Source organism: Ischnura elegans, chromosome 5 (assembly GCF_921293095.1).
Source record: "Ischnura elegans chromosome 5, ioIscEleg1.1, whole genome shotgun sequence".
Classification (NCBI taxonomy): domain Eukaryota; kingdom Metazoa; phylum Arthropoda; class Insecta; order Odonata; family Coenagrionidae; genus Ischnura; species Ischnura elegans.
Window position 1 is genome coordinate 25,500,785 of NC_060250.1, and position 14,618 is coordinate 25,515,402.

The 14,618-nt window shown below is 39.5% G+C and overlaps 2 protein-coding genes across 7 annotated transcripts in view; one reads left to right on the forward strand and one right to left on the reverse strand.

Annotated features, from left to right (window-relative positions):
* The window catches only part of LOC124158600 (GATOR complex protein Iml1), a 102,746-nt gene extending 95,724 nt beyond the window's left edge, over positions 1-7,022 (reverse strand). For all 5 annotated transcript variants that reach the window (XM_046533764.1, XM_046533763.1, XM_046533766.1 and 2 more), the window contains exons 1-4: positions 6,767-7,022; positions 1,824-1,961; positions 1,358-1,527; positions 1,149-1,274 (exon numbers count right to left, since the gene is read on the reverse strand). In XM_046533764.1, the coding sequence (XP_046389720.1) occupies positions 1,149-1,274; positions 1,358-1,527; positions 1,824-1,961; positions 6,767-6,830 (498 nt within the window). In that variant the 5' untranslated portion in view covers positions 6,831-7,022. The remainder of the gene's footprint in view (positions 1-1,148; positions 1,275-1,357; positions 1,528-1,823; positions 1,962-6,766) is intronic.
* A 4,835-nt stretch (positions 7,023-11,857) lies between these two features.
* Positions 11,858-14,618, forward strand: LOC124158602. Of its 2 annotated transcripts, XM_046533768.1 has the most exons (3): positions 11,858-12,042; positions 12,379-12,537; positions 12,678-14,618. In XM_046533768.1, the coding sequence occupies exons 2-3, from the start codon at positions 12,395-12,397 to the stop codon at positions 14,497-14,499; spliced, it is 1,965 nt and encodes a 654-aa protein (XP_046389724.1). In that variant the 5' UTR covers positions 11,858-12,042; positions 12,379-12,394; the 3' UTR covers positions 14,500-14,618. The 2 variants fall into 2 exon arrangements, with proteins under 2 accessions (XP_046389724.1, XP_046389725.1); XM_046533769.1 differs by lacking the exon at positions 11,858-12,042 and having other exon boundaries at positions 12,447-12,537; positions 12,667-14,618.

Sequence of the window (14,618 nt, forward strand, 5' to 3'; positions counted from 1 at the left end):
TTTGTTATTACGAACCTCCGGTTTTCCGGTCCTGTGAACTTCGTAATAATGAGTCTACTGTAACCATAATTGACTTTCTTGAGCACAGTGGATGTGATTATAATGTATAGTGTTAACCACCTAAATGCCATTGCTTATCCGTGGAACTTTGCAATAAAGTTATTCTTTTAACAGCCAGAACCAGAACCGACATTCGTAATTCTTTCAATAACGAAAATTTTGTAATAAGGTTTTTTACTACATATTGCATTAGTCTTTTCGTCGGGACCAACAATTTGCTTCGTAATAAGGTTGTTCACAATAACGAGTCTACTTTTATAACTTTTACAGTTAGGCAATCAATGAAGTTGAAGAGAAAGGCTTAAAAAAGGAATACCCAAGATGATGAGATAGGCAATGCCAAATCCAAATCAAAGTTGGTTTTTAGAGAACCAACAAAGTTTTTTTTTCTTTTAATAAAAATTACTATGGTTTACATTATATAAAAGACAAGCCTTACACAATTCACAGTTTTATTATTTTTACCATCACTACAATGAGGTAACCATGCAGCATAATAATTCAAGCTTCCATGCTATAGCTTGCACCAGAAGTGCAGAAAGAAAGCCACACCAGAGAGATAGGTTGTATTTTGCAGACGCAATCCATTGCAAATTTTATGCTGAACGATCTCTGGCTCTTTACCATTCCTTGAAAATATTTTGATACCAACAGTATGTATAGGACTGGTGAATCAGGAAGAAATGGATCAATATGCATTAGTATCGGCTGAACAAGTACATTGCTTTCCCAAATATGTCAGCCCTTCTATTTGAAATTCTCAAATAATACGGAATTATCATAGCTGATGTTAAGAAGTCAGTGAAAGTGAAAGACTTCATCTCTGAGACTATTTCCTTTAGCGAATCATAATTTGATGGATTAGGATAATGCGACATAAATTTTGAAATAAAAAATTTATTTCGAAAACTACAGAAGATGGAATTTTAGACTCAAAACAAAATATGATTACGTACATTAGTGGGACAAAGTAGGGCTATGGTAAAATTTATTTTCCACGTAATTTGAAATGATCCATTGGAAATCATAATTAAAATTAAACCTGTGAGTTTCATCATTCCACCCACTAGGTTATTCATTCAACTCACCTTAGTATCATCTGTTATCACTCCACATGCAACACGATCTCCCATGGACCACATTTCATACACTTGGCAACGTATGGTTCCTCCACAGAATTCAATTTTTTTATTCAAATAGACGCAGGTGTTGACCTAAGTAAAAACATCTGGCTATAGGATAAATGAAGTAAATATAATGTAGTAAAAGACTGTCCAATGCAGCTAAAAATACTAACCAAGCTATTCTTTAACCTCCACATGTCACTCCTACCCAAATACTGATCTTTGAATGTAAGTTCGACGGAATCAAGAGCAACATCTTCCGGAGAGACAATATTCACCACAACATCAGAATATGTTTTTAGTTGAAAAGTGGTGGCAATACTTTGCTCGATACTGATTGTTTCTGAAGTAAAAGAAAAGAAGAAACATTAGACAAATAAATATTAACAGCGACTCCTGATGATTACTACTTCTTGCATATGAAAGTAATTGAAAGGAACAACTAAAACTTCAAACAAGTTCCGCTTGCCTGTACTGAATGAGAGGAACACAAACAAAGGTAGATCAACATTAAAATATAAAAGATTGAAATTTAAACGAATTCAATGGATATTTTCTAGGAATAAATACGAGGTGAGTTATTACTTAATTTTTATGCAATTAAAACGGAATATTGTTAACGGGGATAAGAAGTGTTACCTTTTCCTTGAAGATCTTCTTTGAAGGACGTAACCTGAAGCAATAGCCTGCTAAATTCTCCTTCAGGATTATATATCTCCACTATATTACCTTTCTTTATGAGAGGAAAATCTTTAGGGTTGATTATAAGATCCTCCGCTATAAATTAAAAACATAAGTTATGACCAACAGTCAACCAGTCATGTATGTATTTTATCAAAAGCATTCAGAGGGATGTACATATCTGTTGTGACTGATGGCCGGTAAATAATAAAGATATCTCTCGCATCGATCACCATTTGATACTCGAATTTATTAGCAGAGATCAACAACAACAACAATACTCATCTCTATGTAAATATAGGTATTGAATCATCCATAAACATAAACATTAATATAAACATTATTATACACATTTAATATAAACATTTAATCACATTAGTTCTCCCCCACTTATTTGAAGACAACATAGTCTTTAAGATAGGTCGGCTTTTGCCGGTTCCTGGGAAGGTGCGGTAGGAGGCTACTGGCCGAAGGAGACGGGGTTGGTCGAACGACTTGCGGAGGAGAAGGTGCCAGCGGCGATTGGTGGGTTGGCGGCAATTGATAATCAGGAGGCACCCCTGCAGCTCCTGCTGAGGATGGCACACCCATTGTGTGTTGTGCAAACAAAGGCGAGAATGTGACTTGTTTCTTCGGAACCAAGGTGGCTATCAGCTGATTGATGTGACGTTTTATGATTCGACCGTTATCCAACTTTACGATGTAATGGCAATTGCCGAGCTTCTTTAATACGATGCCAAACTGCCAACTGTGATGAATTCCTGCATAAATCTTCACCTGTACTCTCTCCCCCAACTGGAGACTGCGAATTCGTGAGTTAGTATGTTTTGTTGGGACAAAAGCTTTGCAGTTGGGAAGCAGGGCATCGAGACGAGTGCGGATCCTCCTCTTTAAGTACAGCTCTGCAGGAGTCCGACCTGAGGCCAAAGGTGTTGCCCTATAGCGGAACATAATGTCCCGTAACTTGGTGGTTAGTGGAGTAGGATCATCATCAGCAGCTATAAGCCTCCTCTTCAATGTCTGGATGCTGCGTTCCGCAAGTCCATTTGTGGCTGGGTGATTAGGTGCGCTGAACTTCTGGAATATTCCACGCTCTTTGCAGTATTTTAGGAACTCTTCGCTCCTGAAGATGCTTGCATTGTCTGACACCATTACGGAAGGGTAGCCATGTACTGAAAAGATGCCTTCCAGCGTAGCGATTGTTGTGGCAGAGGATGGAGCGTCACGGATCATGCGGACTTCTGCCCACTTCGACCTTGCATCCACACACATTAGGAAAAATTGGCTATCAAATGGCCCTGCAAAATCGATATGCACCCTCTCCCAATTCTCATCAGGCTGATTCCAGGGATGAATAGGTGCTTTTGGCGGACTGTGACGGACCTTAGCACAGGACTCGCAACTCTTCACAAGACGTTCTATATCTTTGTCTAAGCCTTCCCAGTACACGTATCTCCTGGCAAGTTGCTTCATCTTCGTTACTCCCAAATGCGACATATGAAGCTCTTTAAGAATTTCTGCTTGGAGAGACTTCGGAATTACTGCACGATCAGAGCGGAACAACATGTCACCAGAGACAGTGTACGGGCTATCCTTGCGGCTGGTCTTGAGCTCCTGTAGAAGCGCTTGCAACTCTGGATCCTTGGCGGTTTCCTCAGCAACAATATCTGCAGTGATTGATGCGCTCGAGATTTGTAGCAGGGTTTCAGCATGCAAAGCGTTGATTTCTTGATCGATAGAGATTTCTAGAGAAGGACTAGATGTAGAGGCTGGGGCGCGAGATAAACAGTCAACATTCTCATTCTCTCTCCCCTTCTTGCATCGAACTGTGTAATCAAGACCACTGAGAAAAGATGCATACCTCAGCAAACGCGAAGAGGTCATCTGTGGTAGTGGACGATCTGGGTGAAAAATCCTTGAGAGTGGCTCATTATCTGTGACGAGAACGAAACGCTTTCCGAAAATGTAGTTGAAGAAGTGCGTTGTTGCATATATAATGGCCAAGGCCTCTCTGTCAAGCTGACTATAATTAGACTCAGCCTGCGTCAGAGCTCGTGAGGCATAAGCAATTGGGCGCTCATGACCATCAATATCATGGCTAAGTACTGCAGCTATCCCAGTTGGTGAGGCATCAGTTGTGAGTATGACTTGCTTTGATGGATCGAATGGAATGAGTAGTCTATCCGAGCACAACTCTGATTTGAGATTTACGAAGGCAGCTTCTTCAGCAGCAGACCAAACGAAGCGTTCACCCGTTCTTAGCAAGCGGCGTAGTGGATAGGACTTTGAAGAGAAGTCTGGAATAAACCTGGAATAATATGTTACTAAGCCCAGGAATCTCCTCAACTCACCTAAATCCTTTGGTCGTGGCATTTGAGAAACTGCTTGAATTTTAACTGGGCACTTTTGAATCTGATTATGCGACACTACATGACCAAGATAACTGATGCTTTCCTTGAAGAATGAACATTTGGCACGATTGAGATGAAGATCATTCTCTCTGAGGCGTTCCAAACATGCAGTAAGATTTCTGGTACATTCTTCAAGATCTGAACCATGACAGATAATGTCATCGAAGTATGCCTCCACCTTTGGTAAGCCATTCAACAATTGACCTAGAATGCGATTGAATTCCGCTGGAGCAGTCTTAATCCCGAAGCTGAGGCGATTCATTCGGAACGTGCCTTTGTGTGTTGAAATCGTTTGAATCTTGCTCCCTTCTTCATCGACCCGTAAATGCAGGTAAGCCTTGTACAAGTCCAATTTGCAAAAATACTTGGAACCTCTGAGGCTGTGGAGAACCTCGTCTATTCTGCGGATGGGGTAATTTGATGCAACGAGTCTAGAATTCACCCCACATTTGTAGTCTACGCATAGCCTCACTCCTCCATCGGGCTTAGGTATTACCACGAGTGGCGATCCCCAGTCACTTGATATAATGGGAGTGATGACACCTTGTTTTTCCAATGTGGATAACTCTCTTTCAACTCTCTCTCTCAATGCAAAAGGAACATCTCGTTCACGGTTAAAAATGGGTGTCACGCCTTCTCTAAGTTGAAGATGTACTTCGACGTTTGGAACACACCCGATTCTTTCTTCAAAAATTTGTTCATATTTCTTGAAGATGTCTTCTAGTGAGGTAACTACTTTCACATTGACAACTGTGCGAAGACCTGATTCATGGTTATCTATTTCTTTTAGACTAATTCCAAGTCCACGAATCCACATCCGTCCGAGTAGAGCATCATGCCCTGCTGGTACTATAAATAGATCGGCGTCCATTGACTTCCTATTATAGGTAACTGAGACCGTAACTTTGCCTTTGGGTTTGATAACGTGGTCTGAGTATGAGCGGAAAGAAATTGATGTCGGTTGAAGCGGTATATTAAGTCCAAGTTTGTTGAAATCGGGTTCTGAGATTAAAGAGAAACGCGCACCTGAATCCACTTCGAACGACTGCGGCTTGTTATTGAGAGTGACTGTTACGATGTATTTATCGGTGTCTGGTCCAACTTCATACAAATCCTCAGTGTCTTCGATGCGAGTGATGCCATAATCATTGTTTGAGTGACGATCTTCTTCTTGTTCTTGAGAGCGTTGAGACGACAGAGTGTTGGTCTTCGATTTACGAAGCAGGGTGGTGATGCAGACTTTGGAAATGTGACCGATTTTCCCACAGGAAATGCACTTTAGAGATTCGCGCATTGTTCTGCAATCTCGCGATTTATGGTTTGTGCGACCACATTTGAGGCAAATACCATCGAGACCTAATGACCGATAATTAATATGCCCTCTAGAATTGCGGGAATGGGAAAAATGACGCGGATGAGAGTTGGACTGACGGCGATTATCTTGAGATTCGGAACTCCGGCGACTGCGACGTTTTCCTTCTCGACGACGATAAATCTTATTTGTATCTGCGGCTTGATCCGATGTCTTCTCAGGCGATTTACTCAACTGTCCCGATTCGAAGCGAGATGCTTCTAGTGCTGTGGCTTTCGTCAGGATTCCGTCGAAATCCTTGAGATTTGTCTCTTGCAGTATCGCTTCTCGTATCCAGCTATCCTTCAGGCCTCTGATAAACTGAGCACGGAGGAATATATTAGCTATTGAGAACTTCTTTTTGCACGTGGTAGTAGGACAAGTAGCGTAGAAATCACAGTCTTTCAACTTTCCCTTCAGCGATGCAACGAAATCCGAGATTGATTGATGCGGCTGTTGAGTGATGCTGAGAAAATAATGCTGTGAGACGACCGTTGAGACTGATGGTGACAGCATTTTCTCGAAATGAGCCTTCAAGGTTTCGAAATCGATTGCTTTAATAGGATCATCTGGTCCCAGAAATGCAGCAAGATTATTGTAGTGATCTTTTCCGATCGATGAACGCAGGAGTTGAGCCTTTTTTATATCATCGCTGACGTTCTTGAGATCGCAGTAATTATTGAAGCGTTCCATATACGAAGAAAACTTTTCAGTTTTTGCGTCGTAGGCTTCAAATGGAATTATCTGCGGAGCTGGTGTGGTTTGCTGATTTTTGATGACGGAAGTCAGCGCAGAAAGTAATTCTTTGAGCTGTTTTGAGTCCATTATATCCGGGTTAAATTTACGTAAATAAGCGTCGACAAAGTTTTTTCTGGTCTTTGAACTTCACAATCTTTCTTTTTTAATCCTCGTCGCCAACTTGTTGTGACTGATGGCCGGTAAATAATAAAGATATCTCTCGCATCGATCACCATTTGATACTCGAATTTATTAGCAGAGATCAACAACAACAACAATACTCATCTCTATGTAAATATAGGTATTGAATCATCCATAAACATAAACATTAATATAAACATTATTATACACATTTAATATAAACATTTAATCACATTAATATCTTAATTAAAAGTACGCACCACTAAAATTCTTTTGATGAACAATGAGTTTAAAGAGCTTCATTTTCGCTTCAAACGTAGTCATGGGATGTCAACTAATCTCGATCCATTCTACAAAATTGCTCCGCAGTTTTCGTTCTCACACTACTGCACTTAACCACATAATGGCATAAGTTTAATCCATACATAGACGCACTTCAAAACACTATTCAATAAAATATTACCCACTTCTAACAACCTAATCTGCCACTCGCAAACCACGAAAACAACAAAAACAAACTGCTGGAATCTTAGACCATTTAAGTAAGTAGACCTGCCGTTCGGGCGGAACGCTGTGGCCAACATCGCACGGCGGGGAAGTGAGTGGGATGAGGGATCGTGACGTCACGGTTGGGACTGCAGACGATATTCCGTATGCGCGCTTGAGATATTTTAACGCTCATACGCTGCAAAGTCGCTGAAAAGTGACGATATTGGGCACGCAAAATGATTATACACTTAATAAACATATTTTTACGATGAACTAAGGCATTTTATAGCCTTGACTCTGCGCAAAAAGCTAAATAAATCAAGACGAAGCGATCGCATTAAATACATTTATTAAGAATGTAATTTTAATAACTTTGCATGGAGCAATATTCATGAAAATTGGCACACTTATGGGGAGAGGGCCTAAGATTTTTTGAGTGTAAGCAATATTTTACAATTTTGACCTTTTGACCTCACAATGTGGGTCCAAATTTGAATTTGCCCTATGGGGTTTAAATGTTTAAAAAGTCGAGATAGAAAAAGTCTGAATTTCATTGACCAAGATGTCAATTCTTAGGTTTTTGGACCAGAGAAACCCGAAAATAACACTTTTATTTACGAAAATTTAACCGTTGACCCAGTAAGGTCACCGTCAAGGTCATAAAGGGTGGCAAAAAGAGTAGCATACCGACAAAGGTGTCGATCCATGGATTTTATAGGGCACCCAAGTCATTGGTATTGTCCAAATACCCGTATTATTCAATAATCGACCTCCAAGGTTAATACGGAGGTCAAAGACCATAGAGGTAAACGTCCGGCCATCGTGACACCCAGGTTTCGAACCATATGTTTTGAAGGGTGCCAAAGTCGATTTTTCAGTCAATAGATCCGTATTGTGACTACGTAGATTTCCGCGGTGTTCAGGTTCCAATTTCTCCATATTTCCGGTGCAACCGCGTCGGTTTGTTGGTGATGACAACAGTTTCGCTGGCACTGCTGCCAGCGTCTTCAGGTCGAAGATGATGCCGGTCCACGATTTTCGTCCTCCTTATATAGGGGGTCAGTCCCGCCAGTTGTGGCTGCCGCTCTCCTATTGGTCCGCCTAATGAGCCTCCTCCAATGGGCATCCAGATGGTAGCCGTCGTCTCTGTTAAAATTGTCCGTCCGGGCTATCTCAATGGATTCGCGGATGAGTCTGGGAAAATATCTGCCTTCTTTCACTATTATCTTGGCGTCGTCAAACTTAATGTCATGTCCCGGGGTCCAGGCGTGCTCCGATATGGCAGACAGCTGGAATTGCCTGTTTTTCGTTGCCCTTCGGTGCTCTTGCATCCGTATCTTGAGTGAACGGCAAGTCTCACCGATGTATGCTTTTCCACATGAGCAAGGGACCTTGTAAACCTTGTTACAAGGTCCCTTGCTCATGTGGAAAAGCATACATCGGTGAGACTTGCCGTTCACTCAAGATACGGATGCAAGAGCACCGAAGGGCAACGAAAAACAGGCAATTCCAGCTGTCTGCCATATCGGAGCACGCCTGGACCCCGGGACATGACATTAAGTTTGACGACGCCAAGATAATAGTGAAAGAAGGCAGATATTTTCCCAGACTCATCCGCGAATCCATTGAGATAGCCCGGACGGACAATTTTAACAGAGACGACGGCTACCATCTGGATGCCCATTGGAGGAGGCTCATTAGGCGGACCAATAGGAGAGCGGCAGCCACAACTGGCGGGACTGACCCCCTATATAAGGAGGACGAAAATCGTGGACCGGCATCATCTTCGACCTGAAGACGCTGGCAGCAGTGCCAGCGAAACTGTTGTCATCACCAACAAACCGACGCGGTTGCACCGGAAATATGGAGAAATTGGAAATAGATCCGTATTGTTGATTTTTTTGACCACCGAGGTCTCAAAGGTCATAGAGTTAAATGTCTGGCCATCATGACAACCAACGTGTCAAACCATAGGTTTTGAAGGGTGCCAAAGTCGGTTACGCAGTTCATTCATCCGTACAACGATTTATTTTGACCTCCGAAAGTCGTAATGGGGGTCAAAGGTCATAGAGATTTTAGCCGACCGCTTTGACTTTCTGACTTGATTCAGATATTTTAAACTTCATTCACTAGATTACCAAAATTTTACCACCCTCAATAACTTCAATAGCATTTTAAAAAAAGGTGATTGATTGTTTTTAAACTCTAGCTAAATTTGAGGATTATTTTTCAAAACTATCTTCTACAACTGTAGGGCATTAAGCCTGATATAGAAAGTAGGAATTCATGGTGTGGTATAATTTAAAAATTCTATCTACAGCTGACGAAAGAGGTAACTAGCGCGTTTTACAGTAACCAAGCATTTTCTTATACATGCGACTTCCGCAGTTTCACAAAATTCTTTCAGCATTTGAAGACGCACAGTGTAATGTAAAAATAGAAATATATTTTAAGGACAATGTTTTTCATATCTGCGGGCAAAAACACAGCAGCTGTTTGAACGGCGTTATGTATCATGTGCGCTGCAAAACCGATCTGATAACTTGTGATGTACATGCCTTTGATCTGAAGGAATGACCAGAATGACTATGAAAAATAGCATGGAAAGACATCCTAATGCTAGTTTCTTTTCTTCGTCTCCATAAATTGATTTTAATAAAAATTTCTGTATTTTGGAGGAAGATGCAGCAGTATTTAAATATCTTTTATGCTCTTGCGTCTCCAAGTGCTTCGAAATATTATACTGCCGTGAAAAATAGAAAATTATCCGTTACATTTCACACATTTGACAGAGTAATCGCTTCTGGATTTTTTAATAAAATGAGATTTATTTCTTAGATGATCGTTGAATCCGCATCCTCTTTTCTTAAGTATTGTGACAAGAATATAAAAAATTAAATTATGCCGTAAATTGTTTTAAAAAATTAAATTGAAAACTCTGTAAGTACATACGTACAACATTACATGAAAATATTCAATAGTGCTATGCTAATTTATAGAGCTAAAATGCTAATGAAGTTATTCAATATATTAAATATATAAGATTGTTATAAAGAAAATTTATATTTAAAATTATTTTAATCCAATCCTCTCTTCCTTTTTAATTATAAATTTGTTAATAAGTATTATGTATTCCCAGATTTTCCGTAGCGTACGTAAATCGTAGGTGTCACTTGCAAAGTCGGCGCTAGACCTTTTTCCACCATCGCAAAATATAAATAACACGAGAGCTTTCTGCTAAGTAAAAAATTATGCATTCATGAAATAACTAAATTACTTACCTTAATAATATGAATGCTGATTTGTTGACATCCCTTTTTAGTAGCGCTAGCGCGCATTTCAATTTGCTTCGCATAATTGACCGTTTAAAAATTACTATATGCGAAGGCGTTACCGCGTTACTTCGTGGACGACCGGCAAATTCTTTACACCATTACCCTTTTCCTCTCTAAAATTCCCCCCGTTTACAACTTTTGTGCAAGATTTCATGTTTTTATAACAATGTTCCGAATGATGCTAGATCGCTAACGAGACAAGAAAAAAATCTGCGGAAGTTTACAAAGGGCTTTGTCTTCATTTTACTGCCACAATAATTTTTCGTCGCTGCCAATGCCGAAAAAGGCCACTGTTCATTAATTGTAAGTTCTTCAATCCAACCATGGCTGAGAGAATACTTCTCGTACATAACGCAATAAATATTAGTACTTTTAATTGAAAAATCGCGAAGAAAATGGTCAAAATACCCCAGTGATACAGTGAATCCCCATTCGTAGCCATGCGCTACGACGATGAGCGTCCCAACCGTGACGTCACGCCCCTTTAAAAGTGGGTGGGGAAGGAAGGGAGCGGAGGGGAATGTTGGCCACACGGCGAGACATGGGTAGGGGTGGGGAATGGCGGGTCTAGTTCTTATATGGTCTAAGGCTGGAATAAAAGAAAAGCGAAATCCGCTATCATTTTCTGCGTAATTATATTTCTGCCTTTGATGCTATTAAATTATTTCGCTCTCGAGTAATTTCCGACGCAAACAGTGATATCATTTGATATAGGTTTAACCAAATTCTACAAATAGTAATATTCAATCTAAACATCGGACGGATGTTGCATATGGTTACGCAAGGGTAATGGCGGGTGTCTTGAATGTGATAATATTCTGAACGCCACGATCTACCCAAAAATGCGGACGAAAGCTCAATACTAAAGAATTTTTTTTATCTTTTTGCTTATTTTGGTTTACCTAGGTACTTTATAAAAAAAATTCTTCTCGGTTAGAGAGATGACACGATCGAAGACTGCAGAACTCTTTACTGTCAAGCAACGTGTATTTGTATTGAAAAAAGGAATGCAGCATTATCTAGCATTAGTAAATTATAAATTCAGAGATTCATTTCAAGCCCTAATGCACGTTAATATTAAATTCCGGGGAGATAGCAATAAAATAGGAGCAAACGGAAGGTGAAAAAGTGGAATTTTTCAACAGTTGTTAACTTTGGACAGATATCTTCTGAAACACAGAAAATGTTAGATCCTCAGTTGAACTGAGGATTTCTTTATAAATCCCTGAAGACCCAAAGCCACTAATTGTAATTGGTAAAATATGAGTCACAATTTTGGGGTGGTAATAGCAGAATCGGAAAAAACTCAAAGGAGGGAGCACAAAAGATCATATCTGTAGATCACCTTTACTTTTATTGTAATGAAAACTGATCAAGTCACATGCAAAGTTTAAGAAAGTTTTATTAAACTGAGTATACAAATAAACAAGAAATTCCATCATATAAGGCATAAAAGTTAAAATTGTGGTTCTGCAATGTTAGGCAATAAGGGCATACCCTCAAGGGGGGGCGTGCACCCCCGATATGTAGGGGAGGGTGGGGCACAGTGAAACATGGGGCAGGGTGAAACAATTCAAATTTCCCTCCTCCTGACAATTCTATGAATTAGTGCTCTCTGTGTTATATTAAGGAACTAACACCACAACAGCTGCTGCAGTCTCATGGCTTGTGCTCTTCTAGTCTCCTGTTGATGGATCAAAACCTATTTTAAGGTGAGAAAAGTAAATAATTCCAAAGAATTATTTCACACTGACAAACTTTTCCTTTTCATGGGAAATCTTAACTTATCATTGTATTTACTGTTACCATTTCTTAAGTTTTGGAGACCACCAAACATATTTCTATATCTTCATTTGTTTTCATGCAGTAAGTTTATTTATTCAAGATGGCCTGGTGGGGCACACTGAAACAAGATAAATGGGGCACAGTGAAACATGTTTCACTGTGCCCCATGTCTCATTTAGGAAGAACTATTTGACTTGAAATATGCAGTGTGGATTACTATAGTAATTATTATTGTTATTCTGATGGAATTTCATTATTTTCAGAATAAAGATTCCAAAAATGAGGAATAGAATAAGAAAGAGCCATATTGGATCCTTCACAGATGGTGAAATGCGCGCTGCAGTTCATCTTGTTCTGCATGAAAACTATTCAATCAGGAAAGCAGCCAAAGAATGTAATGTCAATTATGTAACACTCAGTCGGTATGTTTATTTGTTTTTTGCATGTGAACATCTTGTAACATTGAAAGTTTTCTGAAAATTTTTTTAAATTTCAAATAAACAGTAAACGTAAACTGACATTCAAATTTTCCAAATAATAATTTTGAAAAGATTCTTTTCAGGTATGTGAGTAAGCAAAAAAAGGCTAGTGATGAAGGGACTGGTGAACATGTTCGCATGACACCAAAATATCAATCCAGATTGATTTTTACAGCTGAACAAGAAAAGTGCTTGGCTGACTATTTGATAACATGCTCAAAACTCTGTTATGGTCAGTCGACTCGTAACACTCGAGAGCTAGCTTATGAAATGGCAGTGGTGAACTCTATACAAGTGCCAAAAAACTGGCATGATGACTCTGCTGCAGGTTTAGACTGGCTACGATTGTTCTTGAAGCGAAATCCAAATTTAAGCATTCGGCAGCCTGAAAACTGTTCTCTTTCTCGTTGCACATCATTTAATGCACACACAGTGAAAACATTTTTTGACAATCTTGGTGCAGCCTTAAGACGTTCAGAATGTTTTGGTGATGGTTCCAGAATATGGAATCTAGATGAAACTGGTACCTCAACAGTCGTAAATAAGTCTGCCAAGGTGATTGCAGAAAAGGGATCCAAAGGGGTAAATAATGTAACAGCAGGTGAAAGGGGAACTCTAGTTACTACATGCTGTTTTGTGAGTGCATCCGGAAACACCATACCCCCTGCATTTGTTTTCCCAAGGGTCAAGTTCAGTGATCATATGTTGATCAATGCCCCTCCTGGCTCTCTTGGACTGACATCGAAAAGTGGTTGGATGACAGCAGAAATATTTCCTGAAGTTATTAAGCACTTCATCAAACATACAAAAACAAGTAAAGAAGACCCTACACTGCTAATAATGGATAATCACCAAAGCCATATTAGTATACAAGTAATAGATTTGGCAAAAGAGTATGGCATAATGATTGTGACTCTTCCACCTCATTGCAGTGCCAAATTACAGCCCTTGGATGTTTCCTGTTATGCTCCATTTAAGACCTATTATGCCGCAGCAGTTGATTCCTGGAACAAAAGCAATCCAGGTAAAGCTCTTTCCATCTACCATATTGCAGGATGCGTCAATTTTGCCCATCAAAAGGCTATGACTCCAGCTACTATTATTAATGGATTCAAAAAAACTGGAATATATCCATATAATAGGCACATTTTCACCGAGGCAGATTTCTTGAGTAGTTCTGTAACAGACCAGCCTTCTCCTGAAACTGAAGAGTGTGACTTATTGAGCCAAGAATTAAGAGCAACTGCAAGTACTTCCAGTTTAAACAATGGTCAAGGTGAAGATAAAAGAACTTTTCAAAGTCCTGCTCAGTTCAAGGGCTATCCTAAAGCCGCTCCAAGGAAAAATTCAACCAGGAAAAGAGAACCAGGCAAAAGTATGATCATAACAGACACACCAGAAAAAATCCGTATGATGGAAAAGAAAAATACAGCTATAGGAAAAAAAACTTCTGAGGCAACTAAATCATGCAGAAGTTTATTTAATGCCAATGTTGCCATTGATAACTGTGAGGGGCCCCATCAAAATTCAGACACCACGTCAGAGGGAGGACTTTCAAACCCCTTGGAAGGTAATGAGGATATTTTAGAAGGTTTTGGAAATAAAGTAGGTACAGTAAAAGTTGGTGATTATGTTTTGATTGAGTTTTCATCGAAGAAAAAATTCTACTATGTAGGTAGAATAATTAAAGAAGCAAGAAAACACAATGGCGCTGAAGTTACATATTTACGAAAAAGTTCCAAAGTGCCAAATTCATTTTTTTTCCCACATATTGAAGATATAGCATCTGTCAGCATGAAAGACATTAAATTAGTTTTACCACCTCCTTCTTATCGCAAAGGAACTGCAAGAATGAAAAGGTTTATTTCATTTAAAATTTCATTTGCCAATTTAGATGTTCGTTAAGCTTCTAATTATCACTGACTAAGGTGCAGTTTGTTTCATGTTTTTTAATCCATTACTGTATTCATGCATTGTGAGTTTCATTCTAGTGAAAATATTGCCAAAGGTAAAAATAAATGGTA